We start from the raw sequence: 23,663 nt of genomic DNA, 5'->3' as shown, positions 1-23,663 counted from the left end.
TTAATATGAAAGATACTTCTTTGAACATAAAAACCCCAACTCTCACATATTTTCAAGGTAGTTTTGTACATTAGAAAATAATTCTCTGTATTCCGTGATGAACGATTCATCGTGGAATGCCTTTTAAAAAACAAAGACATTGAAAATGTGGTTGCAGGCTGGGCACAGTGGCTCACGCCCATAATCCCAGCACTTTGGGAGACTGAGGCAGGCAGATCACTTGAGCCCAGGAGTTCGAGATCAGCCCGGGCAACATGGCAAAACCCTGTCTCTAAAAAAAAATTTTTTAAAAATTAGCTGGTCATGTTGGTACATACCTGTAGTCCTAGCTACTTGGTGAGGCTGAGGCCAGAGGATTGCTTGAGTCTGGGAGGGAGGCAGAGGTTGCAGTGAACTATGATCATGCCACTACACTCCTCACCCTGGTCAACAGAGTGAGACCCTGTCTCCAAAAACAAAAAAGAAAAACTGTGATTGCAGACACAAACACTTAAACATAACTCTGCAAACTTTTCTGTTACCTTTGAAAACCTATTTCCATACAGGGAGGAAAAAAACCCTCAGCCTTGTTTTGATAGGGAAATTTGATTACTCATTTGAATAGACTGAGTATGATAGTTATTTGACTTTTGAAAATGTTTCAGGTCTCCTTCCTCTCTGCTATCTTAGGATCTGAGCTTCCTGAAATTTTGAACCAAGGGCCATGAAATACATTTTCTTAGCCTTTGCTATAACATTCAGCATTAAACAGAAGACATGAAGTGTGGCCGGACATGGTGACTCATGCCTGTAATCCCAGCACTTTGGGAAGCCAAGGAAGGCAGATCACTATAGGCCAGGAGTTCCAGACCAGTCTGGGCAACATGAGGAAATACTGTCTCTACCAAAAGTGCAAAACATTAGCCAGGTGTGGTGGTGCGCGCCTGTGGTCCCAGCTACTCAGGAGGCTGAGGTGGGATGATTGCTTGAGCCTGGGAGGTGGAGGCTACAGTGAGCCAAGATTGATCGCCACTGCACTCCAGCCTGGGTGACAAAGTGAGACTCCATCTCAAGAAAAAGAAAAAAAAGAAGAAGAAGAAGAAGGCATGAGGTGAGAGGCAGGGAATATTCTTACAAATCCAGGATGGTTTCTTGGAGGAAATGGTCTTTCTGTTTTCAGTCCCTTATTTTATTCTTATTATGACTCAGGGACACGCTTTCCTTTGTATATTTGATCATCAAAAGATCCTTTCCATATTTGGAAAATTCTGTGCTTATGTTTGACTTTCTTGTTTTACATGGAGTGGGGGCGGGCGGGGAGGCAATTCCTGAAGTACAACGGGCCTCATCACAGAGGTTATACTTGCTCAGTGGAGTGTGATATTCATGTCTTTCTGTGATGGATGCGTTTTTTCTTTTTAATATAGACATAAGCACTTTGAATTTCCATATGCATTTTGACTAGGTAAGTAAGACATAAGATTGGCCACTTTCACATTTTTTCTGCTTCAAGCAACTTAATTGTACACGCTATACTGACGACAGGCACAGCTTGGCACCAAACTGGATGTGAGGGGAAGATTTGGGGTGTGTCAGAGAAGCATCCGCAGACTTCAGAGCCTGCTGGTTCTTTTGAAAATAATCGCCGAGTTTCATCTGCTATCACCTGCTTTGCCTGCGTTCCTTTTGATAACTGCCTTCCTTTCAGGGCTGACTGAATAAGAGTTATTGATTTAGTGCTTCAAGATCTCACAAGATTCAGTCATGAAAATGAGATCTGGCCTCGGGGGAGAAAGCCGCTTCCTGCCCAGCACAGAGCCCAAGCAGGGACAGTGGCCGGATCTGTTCAGTGCTCATTAACGAGGTAACTTTGCCATTTATCAAAGCGCAGGACCAGTCTGGTGAGCCAAAACCAGAATATGAAAATAGATCTTTCTTCTGAAGTTCAGATGTAAAATATTTTCCGTGTTTCCAAGAATTTTTTTTAAAGCCTCAACTTTTGTCCATACCATAATTTTCTGGGAGTTTTCCTAATTAAAAATGCTGATGGGTATGGACTGTGTCCTTTCATAGAGAAGGCATTTAAGGGCATCTACAACTCACAAGTTCAATAAGATCACCCAGCATTAACATGCCTTTGATGAGGCATTCGTTTATTATCTCTAGTTATTTCTCAATAATCACACAACTGGCCTAATGACACAATGGGCTTTATAATAATGAATTTTCAAAAGAAAGCAAACATTTCCTTTGAGGCTATATTCTCCAATGAATTTGGCATGCCCTGGTTTGAAGACTTTCATCTCCAAATAGGCTGGGGTTTCTCTTTTATCTAGCGGCCTGCCTTGCTGAAACCTTCTCCGACACACAAAGGAAAGTCTAAAAAATGTCCAGTTCTATCCAAGACTTCAAAAGTGCTCAGGGAGCCAGATAAAATCTGTCCCAGGATTTTTTCTCTCCCTGACAAACGTTTAGGAAAACCTTACTTCTGAGTCCAGGGCTAGTTGGCTAGGACTGAAGATGCTAATGAAAAAGTGTTTCACTTAGGAACCTTGAGTGAGTCAAAATTAGAGAAGGCTTGTTACCCAAAGGCCTGTGGTTTTATTATACAAGGCCCATATACTTCACCAAGGCTGGTAAAGTCATTCAAACAACGACATGTCAAAAGACAGAATATAGGCAAAAGTTCTGACCCATCTGGTTGGTTGTGGCATCTCCTAACTCAAACACCTTTGAAAAAACCCTCGTAAAAGGTGAATATAAGGCCTGTTAGGCCTCAGAACACAGTGGTTGTAGGACAGAAACCTTCGATCACAGGACACTAGAAACACTCTCCAGATCAAAGTCATTCTAGTAATTGTCATTGTGCATTATGGAAAACCGAGTCCTGGGTTTGTGCCTTCCTTCCCCAGAACATGATTATTACTGAAACAGATGCATGTTGGATTTCCAGATTGTGAAGCTAAGCTGTAAGGGTCTGCCTTGTCATGACCTTACTGGCTGTGCATGGTCTAAACTCAACTACCTCCCAGTCTCCAGACTGAACATCTTAATGTATTAACTTAGAATATACTTCTTGTAAGCTTTCTTCCAACCCGGGTTTTACTCATTTTGTTGGTCAAACAAACAAACAAAAAATTCAATCTAAAATCCACAGTTACACAAGGATATGAATGTAAGAAAGGCTGAACGTGAATGATTCCAGGATAGAAAAAGTTAATAAACCAATTAACAAAATCTGTGAGCATTGTTAACCTTCAAAAGAGGAGGATAAGGTTACATTTTGTTTAAAGACAAAAAAAAAAAAATCCTAATTAGTATCATGCTCTAAAATATACCTTTTATTGAAAGCTAAGTTTTTATTTTTAATTAGTTCAATAAATGGCAATGGGCAGCCTTCTCCTACTTAGCGAACTCACCAGGCTGTAGAATTGTTGTAGGAAATTAGCTCCATTTCAGTCTTTGATCCTTGAAGACCAAAGTGTGCAATTTTGCTGGAGTAGTGTCGGTCGTTTGCAAGACCTTAGTGAAAGAAAAGTCTTAGTGTCCCTTAAAACTCCTTTAAATATGTAAAAATTCACAATGTCAGGGACCAGGACCCCATCTACATTAAACAAAGAACAAAGTCGATCAATTCCCATAAAGGGAAGGATTTACATTAAACTTTCCCCAGCAGAAAAAGAAAACAGAAATTAAAAAGATCAGACTGTGTTTTCTAGGGAAATCTCTGCATCTCCTTTTGTGCCTAATAATCTTCATTTACTGGGACACCAAAGCTTCTTTGTGACTTTTCATCTAAATATATATCCAAAGTTGTCTTCGCTGCCTCATTAAAGTAAAATAATATCACAATGTAACAAGTGTTTACATTAAAAAAAGTTTGTTTGTTTTTTAATCCCAGGCAATGACTTTTTTTCAAGCTATGCAATAATAAGACACTCCCTGAAAGTTTGTTTTATTTGCCTCTGGGCTTGTCCTTTTCATTTTCCTGCCCTTTGCTTACTTTTCTGTTGCTACTAAAAGGTAACTTATTCAGGCATCTCTGTGTGTGTGTGTGTGCACGCGCGCGTGTGTTTATATTATTTATTGATATACATCTTAAATAACGAACTTTGCAAAATAAAATGACATTATGATGAGTTTTTTTAATCCTATTCTTAATTCTCTAATGGCATTTCCTTGCTTTGCTTAAAGTAAGTGGACCACTGTTTGCCTTTGAATTTCTTTTCCATGAAAATATTCTTTTAAATATATGCTTGCTTTAATAGCATTTAACCTGGTAATTTTGTTGTGACTGGTGCTAGCTAAAATTTGAGAACAGCCTCATGTCCACAAATGTTATATACCTTTATGCAGCTAGAATGGTTTGCCAAACATTTGCTCTATATTCCAGATTTATGATCTACCTTCATTCCTCTGTGGCCCCTAGTTTTCAGCCATATTTTCACATCATCCTTCTCTCCTCCCCACACAGTTTCAAAGTTCCATTTTCCCAGGATTCTTCTCAAAGCTCAGCAAGTATATCAAATTTCCACTTCAGCATAGTGGGACTATCTCATACAATCTGCAACTTTCAATCTCATATACAATGATATTTTAATTGTGTGTCTTATTTGCAAGATATCTGATCATGCGGTATTAAGCAAGTCCCTATATTTACTTTGGAGCAATATTTCTTTCCTGGGGCTCATTTGGCCGGCTTCACGTGCTAGTGTAATAATATATCATACACAAACTTAGGGAAGAAATTAGAAAAACAGTCTATTCAGAAGAAGTATTTAAGAAGTCTACTGGGTTGGAAGACTTTCTCCCCTAGTTGAGATCATTTTATTTTTCTTAAAAAAAATTAATCTATAAATTATGTCCTAGGAAAAAACCTCACAGTGGATATTGTAAGCACCAAATCCCTTTGTACCCTTTATTTGTGTAGCAAACCATCTCCATGCCTTGTGAGAACCATATTGTTCTTCAAGATGGCAGGCTCTGGAGCAGAATTCCCTGCCTCTCAATGGCTGGGCCCTCCTCTGAGTTGGGACTAAGCCACCCTGCCTCCTGTAGTTCCATGGGCCTCACCTGGCCTGCACGTGGTATTCCTGGTTTGAATTCATCTGTGCCATTCTCCTCCCCTGCCAGATACTCAAGAGGATACCCATTCCCATAGTCCATATAGAAAACAGTTCTTAGCTGTTAGCTAAGAAACTGATCTCTATCTCTGCGTTTACAAAAACAGAATCCCCATCCCTGAACCTTCAGCTTTTATAAAGGTACTTTTGTTGAGGTGGCCACTGATTTGCTGGCATCGTATTTATGTTCAGACTCCCATAAATGGCTGCTTGGAGCAGTCGACCACAAGAATTCCTCCCTATCTCCTCCTCCTTCCATTGTAGCTGCATAAAGGAATATAACATTGGTGGATGTGAGGTGATTCTCCAGTTGCTTTTTTTCTTGGAGACGGGGTCTTGCTATGTTGCCCAGGCTGGTCTTGAACTCTTGGCTTCAAGCGATCCTCCTGCCTCAGCCTCCCAAGTGGCTGTGATCACAGATGTGAGCCACCATGACTGGCTGCAATTAGTTAACACCAATCACAAGAAAACTACCAGGTTAAATACATATCTTTATATTTAATATATATATTTATATACATATAAATATATAGATATTTCTATATATAAATATATCTATATATAGAAATATATATAGAAATTTATATATAGAAATATCGATATTTCTATATATAAATATAGCTATATTTATATATAAAAATATAGATATTTCTATATATAAATATAGCTATATTTCTATATAAAAATATAGATATTTCTATATATAAATATAGCTATATTTCTATATAAAAATATAGATATATTTCTATATATAAATATAGCTATATTTCTATATAAAAATATAGATATATTTCTATATATAAATATATAGATATATTTCTATATATTAATATATAGATATATTTATATATAAAAATATATAGATATTTCTATATAGAAATATAGCTATATTTATATATAAAAATATATAGATATTTCTATATATAAATATAGCTATATTTATATATAAAAATATATGCATATATAAAATATAAAGATATATACATATAAATATATATGTATATTTAACCTGGTAGTTTTGTTGTGACTGGTGTTAACTAAATATATATATATATATATATATGTATTGGTATATATATACGTATTGGTATATATATATGAAATTGATGCTGAGGCTAATTCTAAACCCTTATTCCCAATCTGTTTACCTTGCACCAGGGTTTGTAAAGGGCAAAAACAGCAACAACAGAACACTTGGTACCAAAGGAAAAGGGAGAGTAACTAACACCTCATGCTGGCTCTTGCTCTCTGCCTCCCCGTATCCCTCTCTCCACATCTCATTGTTCCACTTAACTATTGCTGTGGAACAAATCACCCCCAAAAGTTAGCCACTTCATACAGACAGCTCTTTATGCTTGCAAATTTGGTGGGTCAGGGTTTTCGTCAGAGTACAGGGAAAATGGCTTGCTCAGCTACACCTGGAACCTCAAATGGAAAAACTCTACAGCTAGGGGTGACGAAATGGCTACAGACTGGAATCTTCTGGAAGCACTTTCACTTGTATGCCTCGTGGTTGATGCTGGCTGTCAGTTGGGACCTTAGTCAGAGCACTTACATGCGCCATCTCCACGTGGTCTGGACTTCGTCACAAGATGGCCGGCTCGGGGTCCTGTTGCAGGTATCCCAGTGAACAAGGTGAAAACTGTGTCACTTTTTCCAACTGAGTCGTGAAAGTCATGCAGTATTCTATTGGCTAGAAGAAAGTAATGAGCCCACCTAGATTTAAGGGGAGAGGATATAGACCCAGCCTCTTAATGGGAGTAGTGTCAAAAAATTTGCACTCATTTTTTTAAACTACCACGCTTATCAACATTTTCCCTTAACGGCAATATTTTTAGTGCTTTCAAAACTGTCTCTTCATAAGTTTTCCCCCAACACACACACACACACACACACACACACACACACACACACACATTCTACAATGCACTTTAACATAGGATATTTATGTTTCATTTTTCTCTGAAGATACCTGACATTTCGTCCTTTGTCTGTACAAGATAACCAAAAAAAAATGTGGCTGAAAAAAATTAAACTTATGGGGAAAGACCAAAGAAAAGAATCTAGATTCAAAGGCAGGAGAACCGGGAGATCCCAGTGGTCTGAGTTGCAGTCTGGGACCGAAAGCAGAAGGATACAGATATCCCCACTCAAGGCCATCAAGCAGAGAGAGCAACTTCTCCATTCCCCACCTTCTGTTCTACTCAGGCCTCCAAAGGATTGAACGGGCCTCACCCACATTGAAGAGAGCAACCTGCTTCACTCAATCCACTCGTTCAAATGTGAATTTCACCCAGAGACACCCTCCCAGACACACCCAGAAGAATGTCTAACCAAATATCTGGGACTTCATGTCTCAGTCAAGTTGACACATAACATTAACCATAACATTCACAAAGATATAGGAACCTATTCTCAAATTCATACATTTGTTCATTCACTAAACAAATATTTATTAATGTTTAATGTGCCAGGTATGGTGATATATAAGCTGAGAATACAATGAGAAAAAAAAAGCAAAGAAGTAATACAAGGACATATTTCCTATCTATATCAACCTATTTCATCTCTGATAAGTCTAGATTATAAAATAGTATAATAATAGTACAGTAATTAAAAGTGAAATTTTGTTCCTTTTAACCTGAAAATTGGGCCATCCTCTAAGTTGAAGAAAATATTTTTCTACCCCATGTTATCTGAGAAGTTACACAGCAGCTTCTATTTTGTACTATTAATCTGAAATTGGGAAAAATGTACACAAAATTCCCAAGTACATATTCATATTTAATTCACTCTCCACATGCCTATGTGCCATTAATGTCAAAGGTTTCATTTCATTTCAACTGGTAATAATTTAAAGCCCACCAAGAGATGGAATGGTTTGAGAAATACCATAAACAATGTACAATTATGACTGCCTATTTTTCCCCAATTTTATCATGCCATAATTGGCTAAAGACTTTTTTTTTTTTTGAGATGGAGTCTCGCTCTGTTGCCCAGGCTGGAGTGCAGTGGTGTGATCTCGGCTCACTGCAAGCTCTGCCTCCATGGTTCACGCCATTCTCCTGCCTCAGCCTCCCGAGTAGCTGGGACTACAGGCAACCACCACTACACCTGGCTAATCTTTTTTGTATTTTTAGTAGAAACGGGGTTTCACCATGTTGGCCAGGATGGTCTTCATCTCCTGACCTCATGATCCGCCCACTTTGGCCCCTCAAAGTGCTGGGATTACAGGCGTGAGCCACCGAGCCCAGCCGCTAAAGACTTTTTAAGAATCAAATCTACAGTGAAAATTAAAATAAATGGGAATTTTTCTATTTTAAAAGATCTCCTGTCACAGTTATTTTAACACATATAAAATGCAAGATAGAAATTTCTGCCTTTTGGCCGGAACCGCCATCTTCCAGTAATTCGCCAAAGTAACGAACACAAAGGGAAAGAGGAGAGGCACCCGATATATGTTCTCTAGGCCTTTTAGAAAACATGGAGTTGTTCCTTTGGCCACATATATGCGAATCTATAAGAAAGGTGATATTGTAGACATCAAGGGAATGGGTACTGTTCAAAAAGGAATGCCCCACAAGTGTTACCATGGCAAAACTGGAAGAGTCTACAATGTTACCCAGCATGCTGTTGGCATTGTTGTAAACAAACAAGTTAAGGACAAGATTCTTGCCGAGAGAATTAATGTGTGTATTGAGCACATTAAGCACTCTAAGAGCCGAGACAGCTTCCTGAAACGCGTGAAGGAAAATGATCAGAAAAAGAAAGAAGCCAAAGAGAAAGGTACCTGGGTTCAACTAAAGCGTCAGCCTGCTCCACCCAGAGAAGCACACTTTGTGAGAACCAATGGGAAGGAGCCTGAGCTGCTGGAACCTATTCCCTATGGATTCATGGCATAATAGGTGTTAAAAAAATAATAATAAAGGACCTCTGGGCTACAAAAAAAAAAAAAAGAAATTTCTGCCTTTTAGATACCTCTTTAATGGTGTTACAGTCATCGTCACAGTTATAAGTATGTTGATATCAATAACAATCATTATTTGGATATTAATATGTATGGTGCTAAGTAACTATTTCCATTCTCATTCAATTCAGAAACATGAGTCAGGTTTTAAACGCATCTATATTTCTAACTGGTATGAGTATATAGGAAAAATATCTAATGCATCAATGTGTCCATAGAGCTTTATCATCTATCATATATTTATAAACATATAAATATCAATATATATGTACAGAGAGAAGGAAAGGGATTTTTAAGAACATAACTATATATATTACAATGCTTTGTAAAGGACATGATCCATCTGTTCATACATATTTGGGGTTGAATAACATTCTAAAGATTATATGAAGAATGTTCCCAATTTACAGTCAAGGCAGCTGAGGCCTTTAAAAGTTAAATTTCTACCCATGTTTTTTCTCATCTGCTGCTTTCCCCAACACTCCTCAATGTTTCTTTACAACTGTATGTTTTCATAAAAGCAAATAAAAAATATAAAATTTACATTTGCTTTAATCACAGTGTATAGTATACACAGTGAACGGTATTCTTCTAGCACTGAGTAACTTGGAGATCACCTTGCATCATTTCTAATTTCCCCAAATAGGCAAAGTCAACGTCAAGGTTAAAACTATCACGTATTGAACTTCCTTTCTGTGTTGAGTGAGTGCAAAACATGCTCCTTTTTGAGAATTCCCAGAGGTTATTCAGGGTTATTGAGGCATAAAGAAAACAGGGCTCACAACCCAAAGCCATTGTTTCCTTCCCTGAGCTTCATTAAGACTTTGCTGCCCATCAGCCCGGTACCAGAGAGCCAAACTCGAGAGCTCAGGCTCATAGATTTGGTATCAGTCCGGAAAGCACGAGTGTGAAATGGAAGCCACATTCACTTAGTTCCCTTTACAGAGGTGTCAGCTCCACTCAGAAACCGACTGTCTTCCCTGCCAGCGAAGGAGAGGAGAGTGCTTTGTCTCGTTCATTCCATCACACAAAACCATTTGATGAGCTTGACAGCATTGCTTGCTAATTACGGGGCAAGCTTCTCAGCACGAGGTTTGTTGCATCAACAGGTCCCCGAACAATCCAGCAATTGTCTGGGGGAAGCTTGGCCACTCGGGGTTGAGCACTTTTACGTCAATTATCCCCACCGGTTGTCATGACTTGGAGCCGCTCTAGTGGAATGAAGGGAACAAAACGATACGGAACGCTGAGGCCTGCACACAGCAAATTGGCTCCAGAAAACATTCCGGTTGTATCTATGTTTCTGGCTGTTGACGATATGATGAGAGGTCGCTGTCCCACACCACCCCTGCTCCAGGAAAACATGAAAGAGCGCCCATTTGGGAGAGTCTAGCATTTAGATAGAAAGGGCTCATTCCATAGAAATGTAATTATTTTCAACCCAGTCTATGTCTGCTAGGAGTTTGTGATTTTTGAAATATGAACAAAAAGGTTGAAAAAATAAATTCTCTTTCATTCTTGGCTTTTCTGTTTTTTGTTTGTTTGTTTCTTTCTTTTTGGAAAGAGAGGGAGGTAGAAGTAGGGGAAGATGGGAAACAATATACTATTGAGAGGTGACAGCGTGCTGGCAGTCCTCACAGCCCTCGCTCGCTCTCGGCGCCTCCTCTGCCTGGGCTCCCACTTTGGCGGCACTTGAGGAGCCCTTCAGCCCGTCGCTGCACTGTGGGAGCCCCTTTCTGTGCTGGCCAAGGCCGGAGCCGGCTCCCTCAGCTTGCGAGGAGGTGTGGAGGGAGAGGCGCGGGCGGGAACCGGAGCTGCGCGCCGTGCTTGCGGGCCAGCGCGAGTTCCGGGTGGGCGTGGGCTCGGCGGACCCCGCACTCGGAGCGGCCGGCAGGCCCCACCGGCCCGGGCAGTGAGGGGCTTAGCACCTGGGCCAGCAGCTGCTGTGCTCAATTTCTTGCTGGGCCTTAGCTGCCTTCCCGTCGGGCAGGGCTCGGGACCTGCAGCGTGCCATGCCTGAACCTCCCCGCCCCTCCGTGGGCTCCTGTGCAGCCCGAGCCTCCCCGACGAGCACCGCCCCCTGCTCCACAGCGCCCAGTCCCATCGACCACCCAAGGGCTGAGGAGTGCGGGCGGATGGCGCGGGACTGGCAGGCAGCCCCATCTGCAGCCCTGGTGTGGGATCCACTGGGTGAAGCCAGCTGGGCTCCTGAGTCTGGTGGGGACGTGGAGAACCTTTGTGTCTAGCTCAGGGATTGTAATTACACCAATGGGCACTCTGTATCTAGCTCAAGGTTTGTAAACACACCAATCAGCACCCTGTGTCTAGCTCAGGGTTTGTGAATGCACCAATGGACACTCTATCTAGCTACTCTGGTGGGGCCTTGGAGAACCTTTGTGTGGACACTCTGTGTCTAGCTAATCTGGTGGGCAGGTGGAGAACCTTTGTGTCTACCTCAGGGATTGTAAACGCACCAGTCAGTGCCCGGTCAAAGCTGACCACCACTCGGCTCTACCAATCAGCAGGATGTGGGTGGGGCCAGATAAGAGAATAAAAGCAGGCTGCCTGAGCCAGCACTGGCAACTCGCTTGGGTCCCTTTCCACACTTTGGAAGCTTTGTTCTTTCGCTCTTTGCAATAAATCTTGCTGCTGCTCACTCTTTGGGTCCTCACTGCGAAGGTCTGCAGCTTCACTCCTGAAGCCAACGAGACCACAAACCCACGGGGAGGAATGAACAACTCCAGACGCGCCACCTTAAGAGCTGTAACACTCACCGCGAAGGTCCGCAGCTTCACTCCTGAGCCAGAGAGACCACGAACCCCCTCAGAAGGAAGAAACTCCGGACACGTCCAAACACCAGAAGGAACAAACTCCGGACACGCCACCTTTAAGAACTGTAACATTCACCGCGAGGGTCCGCGGCTTCATTCTTGAAGTCAGTGAGACCAAGAACCCACCAATTCCGGACACACTATCTTGATGGATATGGAGTCATAGCGTTTGAAAAGAAAAAAATATTAAGAACTGAGAAAAGGCACTTTGGGAGGTCGAGGTGGGCGGATCACCTGAGGTCAGGAGTTCAAGACCAGCCTGGACAACATGGTAAAACCCCGTCTCTATTAAAAATACAAAAATTAGATGGGCGTGGTGGCAGGTGACTGTAATCCCAGCTACTTGGGAGGCTGAGACAGGAGGATGGCTGAACCCAGGAGGCAGAGGTTGCAGTGAGCCGAGACCATGCCATTGCCCTGCAGCCTGGCAACAAGGCATACCATTGCCCTGCAACAAGAGAGAAATCCCCCCGCCCGCTACCAAAAAAAAAAACTCAGAAAAGGAAAGGAAGGTATAGTGGAGAGTGCCGTTAGTTCACTGAAATTCATTTTCCATTTCTTCCTGAGCACAGTCTAGACTACATTTTCCAGCGACTTTTGCAATTAGGTATGGCGTCCAGTCCAGTGGATCATGAGCAAGCAATGAGGAACCCAGGCCTTCAGCGAGTGGGCATGTCTCGTCCATGCTCTTTCCCCTTCTCACAATGGAAACTCAGACATGCCTCTATAATCAGCTTCAGCCATGCAGAAGACAATTCTCCCAGAGAACAGGGGGCAGGGGAGGACAGAGCAATGACTCAAAAGAAACCTGTGTCCTTAAATAATGGTGGAACAGAACAGGCTGCACCTGGAACATTTATTTTGGATGGTTATACAAAAGAAACTTCTTCATCTTTTAAACTTCTATACTGTTGAGTCTGTGTTACGGCAGCTCAGCCTTTTACCCTACCTAATATAAAAATGATTCTCAAATCAGATCAGAAAGAGATTCTCCAGGTCCCATCTTTCCTTTACCAGCTCTCCATATGTCACATGTTGGCTGGGCAGGGTGGCTCACGTCTATATCCCAACACTTTGGGAGGCAGGTATGGGAGGATCACTTGAGTTCAGGAGGTTGAGACCAGCCTGGGCAACATGGCGAAGCCCTGTCTCTACAAAAAATAAAAAAAAAATTAGCCAGGTATGATGAGGTGCACCTGTAGTCCCAGCTACTCAGGAGGCTGAGGTGAGCTGCACTCCAGCCTGGGCAACAGAATGAGACCCTGTCTCAAAAACAAAACAAAAAAAAGTCACACATCACTGTGCGGAAAGCCAAACCTTGGCCAAGAGGAGGGCCAATGATTCCCCCAGCCCCTCAACTCTTTCCTCAGGCAAGCAGCTCACTCGAGCAGCAGTGATGAACAGTGATGATCTTCAGCTCTCCCTTTGGAAGAGTTTGTTGCTGTCATCTTAAGGCGGCAGCCAAAGGTTCTCAGGCTCGCGAGGGCTGGGTGACCTTCCTTCTGAGCAGGGGCAACCCAGTCCATAGTTCACAGAATCTCTCTCCTACCCAGAGGCCAGCAAGGAATTGTGAATGCAGGAGTCAAGTGAAATATGTGGAAACAGCCCGAATGCCTGCGTCTTTTAAGACTCACATATGAGAAGGAAATAATCATTTTTCCAGAGAGAATTCTGTATGGAGGATTATTCAGAGTGAGGTGTTACCCTACTGCTCAGAAGCAGGCAATGAGTTTAACTCATTCCCTGAAGTGATTTTTACCTTTGATTTTAAAAAGTGATGGAGATCAAAGAACATGATATGTTTGGGTTGTGAGTAGATTTATACACAAGATTAATGTGTTACTGATTAATACATTAGATTTTCATTCATATGTAGGTTTAAAGTGAACTTTCTGTAATGGTGGATATGTTCTGTATCTGTGCTGACCTATATGGTAGCCACTATCCACATGCGGCTAATAAGCACCTGAAATGTAGCTAGTACAAATGAAGAAGTGTGTGTGTGTGTGTGTGTGTGTGTGTGTGTATAAAATATATATAAATTTTTTCTGTTGCCCGGGCTACAGTGCAGTGCCATGATCTTGGCTCACTACAACCTCCGTCTCCCAGGTTCAAGCAATTCTCCCACCTCAGCCTCCCAAGTAGCTGTGATTACAGGCGCCTGCCACTATGCCTGGCTAATTTTTTGTATTTTTAGTAGCGACAGGGTTTCAGCATGTTGGCCAGGCTGGTCTCAAACTCCTGACCTCAGGTGATCTGCCCACCTTGGCCTCCAAAGTGCTGGGATTACATGTGTGAGCCACCGTGCCCGGCTGAAGAAACGTATTTTTAATTATATTTAATTTTAAGACATTTACATTTGAATAGCCACATGACACTAGTGGCTGCTGTACTGGATAGCATAACTATAGACAAAGGATCAGCAACTTTTTTTCTCTAGAGGACCAGATAATAAACATCTTAGGCCTTCTGAGAAGTGTGGTCTTCATCACGATGAGTCAGTTCTGCCGTTGTAGTGCCAACAGCAGCCATAGAAAATATATAAATGAATGGACATGGCTGTGTTCCAAAAAAAACTTTATTCACTAGAGTCACTGACAAATTTGTAAATACTTTCCATATTTTCAGCTACTAAGGCTAAGTAGATTTCCACCAGAGTGTTAGTGACAATATAATTCAGTATCTGGATTTTTTTTTTCCTTCTTCGGTAAGAACCCAAGGAAAAGAGTGTTTTACGTGGAAGATTGAATCTCACATGTTAGCATTTCAGACCCTGTTGGACTTGATGGGAGAAAACTTTGGGGCAGAATGGTTTTCCTTCCTCGTGCTCCCACAAACCACATTCCAGAATGAACGGGCCCTTGTTCTGCCTCCTTGAGGAGCTCTGCTCTGTGCCCCAGGCCTTGTCATGAGTGTCAGCTCCTATCAGACCTGCATCTTTACACAGCTCAGAAATGTAGGAAAAATCGCCCTGGCCAGTTTCTCTTCCACAACCAAATCTGTCCTTTCAAAGCTCATTTTTCATGCCACCTTTATTTTGTGCCAAGATTTGAAGATTAAAAGGTAAATAAATCAAAAACCCTTTTTACCACATGGTAAAGACAAATCAATACACTCAATTTCTCAGGGTCTCAGAGAAGCCATGCATCATTTTTTTTACATTTCACCTCAAAAACCATTACCGGCAAATATAGGATACTTTACTTCCTGCACACTAGGGCTCAGCAAGGAAGAGAAATGGAAAAAAGAAAGTTTTGAGATGAAAGAGTCACAGCAATTAAGGAATCTGGATTAGCCTCAAAATGAAATGCTTTGCACAATCAGACATGTGGTTTAATATTAGTTAAAGAAACGTTTAATTTGAGTAAACATTTGCGCCCTAAAACATTGCTGTGTACCTTAGAGAAAGACCTTCTTCCCCCGGCCCAAGAGTGGTGGAGATGATCATAGCCCTGAGAATAAATGCTGCTCGGTCATTAGGAAAGCACGTAGTTAGATGTATAATATCATCAAAGTTATATCACTAATTGTTTCCAATTGTGGTCATTCTGCAGGAAAATGAGTTTTTCTATGCAGCCATAATATTGTCAACATTAAGTAGGAAATGCTTCCATACATATGACACCCAGCACAGAATACATAACAAAGTTGGGCAGGGCGCAGTGGCTCATACCTGTAATCCCAGCACTTTGGAAGGCTGCGGCAAGAGGATGGCTTGAGCCTAGGAGTTCAAGACCAGTCTGGGCAACATAGGGAGACCTCACCTTTACAACAAAATTTTTAAAAATTAGCCAGGCATCGTGATGCTTGCCTGTAGTTCCAGCTACTTGGAAGGCTAAGGTGGGAGGATTGCTTGAGCCCAGAACGTTGAGGTTGCAGTGAGCCATCATCGCGTTACTGCACTCCAGCCTGGGCCACAGAGCAAGACCCCATCTCAAAAAATAAATAAATAAATACAATTAAAAATCAAAAACAATAATCCCAGCACTTTGGGAAGCCAAGGCGGGCTGATCACCTGAGGTCAGGAGTTCAAGACCAGCCTGGCCAACATGGTGAAACCCCGTCTCTATTAAAAATACAAAAATTAGCTAGGTGTGGTGGCTAGCGCCTGTAATCCTAGCTACTCAGGAGGCTAAGACAGGAGAATTGTTTGAACATGGGAGGTGGAGTTTGCAGTGAGCCAAGATTGCGCCACTGCACTCCAGCCTGGGTGGCAGAGTGAGACCCTGTCTCAAAAAAAATTTTTAAAAAAACAAAATAACCAATGTTGATGGAGGAAACTGTGTATATGCTTTTGCCTTTTCTCTGGTTTGTTGCGTCACCTTCTAAACTTAGCACTAAGTGTCAGCAGAGCATGGCCTAGTTGTGGTGCTTCTCGGAACACACGCAGAAGGGCCTGAGGATGACAGAACAGAGTTTAAATGAGGAACTGCTCATGTCTGCTTCTTCAGATTGTTTCCTAGTTCTTTGCCTCTGTTTCTCGGTACCTCTGGCTTTCCAGTGCTCCACACTAGCAATAGCAAAGGCCCTGCTAGCATCTACACCCCAAGCTTCACCTAGCCTTAGTCAGCAGCTGCCAGGCTCTGTGCACCATGTGGCTAATGACTGGGCTTGTCTATTAGAAGGGCCAGCTTCGGTGTCAGCCAGCCAGGGTGCACTAGAAGCCAACTGTGTAACTCTCCAGGATGAGTCAATAGGTGCAGGTAGAAGGGAGGGGTGGGGAAAAGAGAGCCCTGAAGACACCACTCCCTTCTAACATTCTGGCAAAGAGAAAGAAGAGGAAGACCACAGAGGAAGGAAAGGAGAAACACCACGAAGAGGAGAATCCAGTGCCCAAAGGAGACCCAGATGGTTTTCTGCCCCCTGCAGACCCTCAGCTCTCAGGGCCCTGCCTCAGGAACTATCTGGGAATGTGGTCTCCAATGCAGGTCTCCTGTCAGGAGATTTGTCTGGAATATCCCACAAAGATTTTGAATGCACAGTTAAAACCATACCACCTCTGTTTGATGTAGGCAAGAGACTGCTCAAGCCCTCACTCCGAGGGTGAAGAAGGCTCTGGAAGTTTCTCATGCCCTGGTTATGACAGCTGCAAGGGCCTCTCCCAGAGCCACAATGTGCCCAACTGCATTCTGTAACCTGAGCAACAAAACATTTTCCCCAGCCCCCAGCCAGGGGAAACACATTCCCCACCTCAGGCTCCACAAGGGCTGCCTGGGGCTCTTGGCAAATCCTTAGGGTTGTCTTCAGGAGGAGAGTCCCAGTCCCCCGATTCTAGAGGATATGAGGAGTGAGAGAGTCCTATAAACTCAGACCTGGTCAGGTCTGCTCTCAACTGGAGTGACCAAAACCTCATTAGATATCTACCTACTCTTAAGGCCTATGACAGCCTTTTACTCATTTAGAGTTTACAGTGTGTGATAATCCCCATTCCCCTCATCCAAACCCCACCCACCAAAAAAACCCAGCTGAGATAATAACCACATTTACTCAACACTGACCAAAAGAACCTGCATCTCCTTTTATGGTAACTGTTCTCCAATTTCTGACTCAGAAACTTAGGTCACCATAAGTGAAGTGGGGCAGCACTGGCCTTGAATAAGGTGATCTGAGTTCTAATCCATCCTCAGGAGATTCATTTAATCACATAGTGACATGGTTTGGCTATGCATCCCCACCCAAATCTCATCTCCAACTGTAATCCCCACATGTCGAGGGAAGGATGTGGTGGGGAATGATTGGATGATGGGGGCACTTTCCCCCAGGCTGTTCTTGTGATACGACGTGAATTCTCATGAGATCTGATGGTTTTATAAGGGGCTCTTCCCGCTTCGCTCCTGTCTCTCCTGCCACCTTGTGAAGAAGGTGCTTCCTTCCTTCACCTTCCGCCATGATTGCAAGTTTCCTGAGGCCTCCCCAGCCACGTGGAATTGTGAATCAATTACACTTCTTTCCTTTATACATTACCCAGTCTTGGGTATCATCATTAGAGTAGTGTGAAAATGGACTAATACACACAGGTTTTTAAATGTATATTAAATGACAGCTGAAAGAATGACCATCTCTCAAATTCTATGGTTCTCTAAAATAAATGACCAAATCTAGGATGCTAGAAAGTATTTTACATAGATTGACAAAGCCCTGAGGAAGAGGGATAAAAGCAAATGAAACCATCCTAATTACAACTGAGGACAAATGGCCAAATTTGCTACTTTATTAGTATTCCTGATAATTAAAGGAGTTAAAGATACCTAAGAAAGTCAAGGGTCTTAACAAGGAGTTCTAGACACCTGGAAGGATAGGATGTTAACCTCTGCAGTTAACTCAGATCTACCATATAAAGAAGTCTAGCTTATTCTTTATAGTGATATAAGAAAAGTGTTTTAGAAAACTACTTTAATAAAGGGTCTAGCTAGGGGGAAAATCGTTCATTGGATGAGAGATAAAATTTTAGCAAAAGCTGAAAATATGGAGAATTTCTGGTGTGAAGCTGTGGAGCCAAAACCCATGATTTTCCACAGAAATGTGAATCCAAAGGAAGCCAAAGATCTTAATGCACATTTCAATGAAACCACAGGTAGAGAAACCACTGATGCTGCTACTGAACTATTCACAAACTGGATGGGGAAGATTAAAAACCAGTTTTCTTAGCATAATGTAAAATATCTACAAGAGAGCCGGGCATGGTGACTCACATCTGTAATACCAGCACTGAGGGAGGCCAAGGCAGCAGATCACTTGAGGTCAGGAGTTTGAGACCAGCCTGGGCAACACAGGGAGACCCCATATCTACAAGAATTACAAAAAAAAAAAATATATATATATATATATAGAGAGAGAGAGAGAGAGAGAGAGAGCAGGGTGGCAAGCATCTGAAGTCCTAGCTGCTTATGAGGCCAAGGTGGGAGGATTGCTTAAGTCTGAAAGTTCAAGGCTGCAGTGAGCCATGATCACACCACTGCATTCTCTCTCTCTATATATATATATATAATTAAATATATATATTTGATTATATATAAATATATAATTAATTATATATTTGATTATATATAAATATATAATTAATTATATATTTGATTATATATAAATATATAATTAATTATATATTTGATTATATATAAATATATAATTAAATATATATTTAATTATATATAAATATATAATTAATTATATATTTAATTATATATAAATGTATAATTAATTATATATTTAATTATATATAAATGTATAATTAATTATATATTTAATTATATATAAATGTATAATTAATTTATATATAAATATATAATTAAATATATAAATATTAAAAATATATATTTAATAATATATTTATATAATTTAATTATATATTTATATATAATTAAATATATAAATATATTATTAAATATATAATTAATTATATATTATATATAATTAAATATATAAATGTATTATTAAATATATAATTAATTATATATAGAGAGATACATATCTAGATATATAAGATCACAGAGTGAGACCCTGTCTCTCTCTTTATATATGGATCACACCACTATAGATAGATAGATAGATATAGATATGCCTATATCTGTCACACCACTATAGACAGATAGATAGACCACTAAATATATATATATATATGGTGGTATAATCTATATATAGAGAGAGCTATATATCTCTATATATAGATATAGATATAATGGTATGATCTCTCTCTCTCTCTATATATATATATATAGATAAAGAGGGAGAGACAGGGTCTCACTGTGTGTGTGTGTGTGTGTGTGTGTGTGTGTGTGTGTGTGTGTGTGTGTGTATACATCCACAGGAAGCAATCGGGTTTTTCTCTCTAGCCGCAATGGTTTACATAGGAGGAAGGTCGCTGGCCAGTGTTCAGGGGTGACTAAAACTGGAATATTAAAGGAAATGTCCTTCCCAGGTCATTTTTCTCCTCAAAGCAAAAGAAACCAGTGAGCATTTTATCAAGGAAGAGGGACTTGCCCTCACTGGGGTGATATGACCTCACATTGGGCCAGATGCGCTGTATCCTCCAATGAACCCCAGGACATTAAGGGGCAAGAATTTTTTTAAAAAATCAAACACCACCTGTATAGGCAATTTTCTTTTTTTTGTTTTGTTTTGTTTTGTTTTTGAGATGGAGTCTTGCTCTGTCACCCAGGCTGGAGTGCAGTGGTGCAATCTCAGCTCACCACAACCTCCACCCCACTGGGTTCAAGTGATTCTCCTGCCTCAGCCTCCTAAGTAGCTGAGATTACAGGCATGTGCCACCACGTCTGGCTAATTTTTTGTATTTTTAGTGGAGACAGGGTTTCACCGTGTTAGCCAGGATGGTCTTGATCTCCTGATCTTGTGATCCGCCTGCCTTGGCCTCCCAAAGTGCTGGGATTACAGGCGTGAGCCACCACGCCCAGCCTTGTATAGGCAATTTTCTAAAGTTCTAATTGTGTTTCTCTAATCCTGGAAGTTGAGAACAGGCGAAACAGACATCAATCAGTTTGTACTACAAAAAAATCTAATCACGATAGGACACTAGCGAGATGATTGAATATTATAGGGTACATCCATAATATAGGATACCATGCAACCGTTTTGAAAGAATAAAGCACAACCTTTGTATTGAACTGAAAAAAGTCTCTAAAATATATTGTTATATTTTTCTTAAAATGTTAGTTACAGATTAAAACATATGATGTGATATGGTTTATATTTTTCAAATCTCACAGAAGGAAATCATGTTATATATACACATACCACAAATGCATAAAAACAAAGATCTGGGAATCTCCTAAGAACTTTGGGAGATGACTGATATAAGACAGGGGAGTTAAGGGGGTTATCAGCTGCATTTCTATCGCATGAACATTTTTCCAACTAGGATACATTGTACATTACATATGATAAAATGATTAAGATCAGGATCTTTGATATAAGACTTGCTGTTTCAAATTTCAGTTTCACTGCTTAGTAACTGAGGTAAATGACTTACACTCTTTTAGCCTCACTTTCCTCATCAATAAAATGGAGAAAACAATAGTTCCTAACTCACAGAGTTGTTATAAGAGTTAAATGGCCAGTACACTTACTAGTTACCCACAAAGTTAAAAATTTAAAATTAGAAAAAAGACAACAGGCGTGGTGGCTCACACCTGTAATCCCAGCACTTTGGGAGGCTAAGGCAGGCAGATCATGAGGTCAGGAGTTTGAGACCAGCCTGGCCAACATGGTGAAACCCCATCTCTACTAAAAACACAAAAATTAGCCAGGCCTGGTGGAGAGCACCTGTAATCCCAGCTATTAGGGAGGCTGAGGCAGGAGAATTGCTTGAGCCCAGGAGGCAGAGGTTGCAGTGAGTTGAAATCGCACCACTGCACTCCAGCCTGGGCAACAGAGCAAGACTCCGTCTCAAAAAAAAAAAATTAAAAAAATTAGAAAAAAGAATTAAATGACCATATGATATGCACTTAATACTATGGCACTTAACACAAATTAAATGCTCAATTAATGTTAACTATTATTATTATTGCTATTACTACTTCTAAGATTATGCTTAACTCAGTACTGATCAGGAGAGCATGCCACCAGTGATCACGCCCCCATTTCAGAAACTTACTGAAAATGAGCAAATGGGATATAAGTTCCCACTAATCAATTAACAGTCACTAGAGGGGTGTCCCCTCTCCCCAAAAGGAACAAGCTTACTCTCAATCAAAACTAGAGGCTATGAGTGGAGAAACACACGGCCAAGAAATCACAAAGAAGGCAGAACCCCAGTCAAGGGGTAGGGCCACTTTGATGCATATCTTGAATGCTCAAATTAATTTCTAGAACCTAACTCATTCCTGAACAATTTTTTCTTTTTCTTTTTTCTTTTTTTAGCATTGGAGTTGGGGTCTTACTCTGTCACCCAGGCTAGAGTGCAGTGGTACAATCACCGCTCACTGCAGCCTCAAACTCCTGGGCTCAAGCTATCCTCCCACCTCAGCCTCCCAATAGCTGGAACTACAGGCATATTCCACCATGCTCAGCTAAGTTGCTGGGGGTTTTGTTGGTTTTGTTTTACTTTTAGAGAAGGGATCTAAACAAAGGATTTAAAATGTGTGCTCGGGACAGACAATTCACAGCCCAAAGGGCACAGACACCTCAAGTGTCAAGGCCCCTCCATCCTAGGGAAGAAATGCTCAGGCCATAAGAATAGGGAGGGCTGGGAGACAGGGGTGAATCAGGATTTTTCCTTCTTTTTCTCTTATACATAGGCCTCACTTCTGTTTTAAGGAACCTGGAGCTCAGCATGCTTCATTAGGTTACATAAATTAATCTTTAATATCTCAAACAAATCCAGAAGCTGTTATACAACAAAGTCATTTATTTTAACATGTTGAAACACATACCCACACTGCACCCAGAAGAACCACAATTTTTTCAAGCTATCAATTATAGCCATTAGAAACCAGATAATTCAGAGTTAGTCCTTGATGCAAGCCAAGTGGTTTAAAGTCTATTTAGAGATGTAATATACACTTTCATTACTTATAAAACAAACTTTTAGGGGTTTTTTTTGTTTTTTGTTTGTTTGTTTGTTTCTGAGATAGAGTCTTGCTCTGTCGCGGAGTGCAGTGGCGCAATCTCGGCTCACTGCAACCTCTGCCTCCTGGGTTCAAGTGATTCTCCTGCCTCAGCCTCCTGAGTAGCTGGGATTACAGGTGTGCGCCCCCACCCCTGGCTAATTTGTCTGTATTTTTAGTAGAGACGGGGTTTCACCATGTTGGCCAGGCTGGTCTCCAACTCTTGACCTCAAGTGCCTTGGCTTCTCAAAGTACTGGGATTACATGCATGAGCCACCGTGCCCAGCCAAACTTTTAGGTTTTTGGTTTTTTGTTTTCAAAGCTCATGTGTGGCAGGCAGCACTCTTCCTAACTGGCTCAAGACTGACTTTGGCCGGGTGCAGTGGCTCATGCCTATAATCCCAGCACTCTGGGAGACCAAGGTGGGAGGATTGCTTGGGCCCACAAGTTTGAGACCAGCCTGGACTACATAGTGAGACCCTAACTCTACAAAACAAAAACACAAAAATTAGCTGAATGTGGTGGCACATGCCCATAGTCCCTGCTCCTCGGGAGGCTGAGGCAAGAGGATGGCTTGAGCTCAGGAGATCGAGGCTACAGTGAGCCAAGATTGCGCCACTGCACTCCAGCCTGGGCTACAGAGCAAGACTGTCTCAAAAAAAAAAGAGAGAGAGAGAGACTGATTTTGTGCTATAGTAATAATGTTACTAAACTTAGATTTTTGAAAGTCTTCAGACAGATCCTTGAGACAACCAGGGACCAAGGGCCTACTTGAGTCAAGGTGTTAAGTGTTAGAAGAGGTTCAAACTAAACACTTATTAACTAAATTGTTAACTTGGGGGATAAGATCCCACTTAAAGAGGCAGTACTTTGTTTGAGCACCAACAAGGAAATGCTGTAATACCTTAGTCATATTTGCTATCTGGGAAAATAATAACTGAATATATGTTTACTGATAGAAGTAAGTTCTCTGAAGAATGACAGAGTGAGTGTCATTTTCTAAATATTAAACTCCTTCGGCCTGGGGGAGTGTTTCTCATGACAAAGGACTTGCTGTTTGTTTAGTATTAGTATGTATTAATAATGAGTTTTCAAAGAGTGGAAGGGTTGAGGACTGTTTGACTAAACTCTTTCAGAGAGTTCAGTGTACATAAACTGTTCATTAACAAGAGCAGAAAGATCCCTGGAGGTAAAATTTGGATTT

General features: G+C 41.2%; 1 protein-coding gene and 1 long non-coding RNA gene across 3 annotated transcripts in view; one reads left to right on the top strand and one right to left on the bottom strand.

Moving 5' to 3' along the window:
- LOC129136264 (uncharacterized) overlaps window positions 1-23,663 on the bottom strand; it is a 100,257-nt gene that overhangs the window by 67,873 nt on the left and 8,721 nt on the right. Inside the window, exons 2-3 of one of the 2 annotated variants that reach the window (XR_010146841.1) lie at window positions 6,658-6,795; window positions 318-442 (exon numbers count right to left, since the gene is read on the bottom strand). The exons of the other annotated variant lie outside the window; for it this stretch is intronic. This is a non-coding gene — a long non-coding RNA (uncharacterized LOC129136264). The remainder of the gene's footprint in view (window positions 1-317; window positions 443-6,657; window positions 6,796-23,663) is intronic. 2 annotated transcript variants of the gene reach the window in all.
- On the top strand, window positions 8,513-9,035 carry LOC743506 (large ribosomal subunit protein eL21-like; the record flags this gene model as incomplete). The annotated part of the gene is made up of 1 exon (XM_054660914.2): window positions 8,513-9,035. A coding segment is annotated over one exon (492 nt), but the record flags the coding sequence as incomplete, so codon positions are not given.

This window comes from Pan troglodytes, chromosome 8, assembly GCF_028858775.2.
Source record: "Pan troglodytes isolate AG18354 chromosome 8, NHGRI_mPanTro3-v2.0_pri, whole genome shotgun sequence".
Lineage (NCBI taxonomy): Eukaryota > Metazoa > Chordata > Mammalia > Primates > Hominidae > Pan > Pan troglodytes.
The sequence above is the reverse complement of the archived record's forward strand: the minus strand, read 5'-3'. Positions and strand labels throughout refer to the sequence as shown.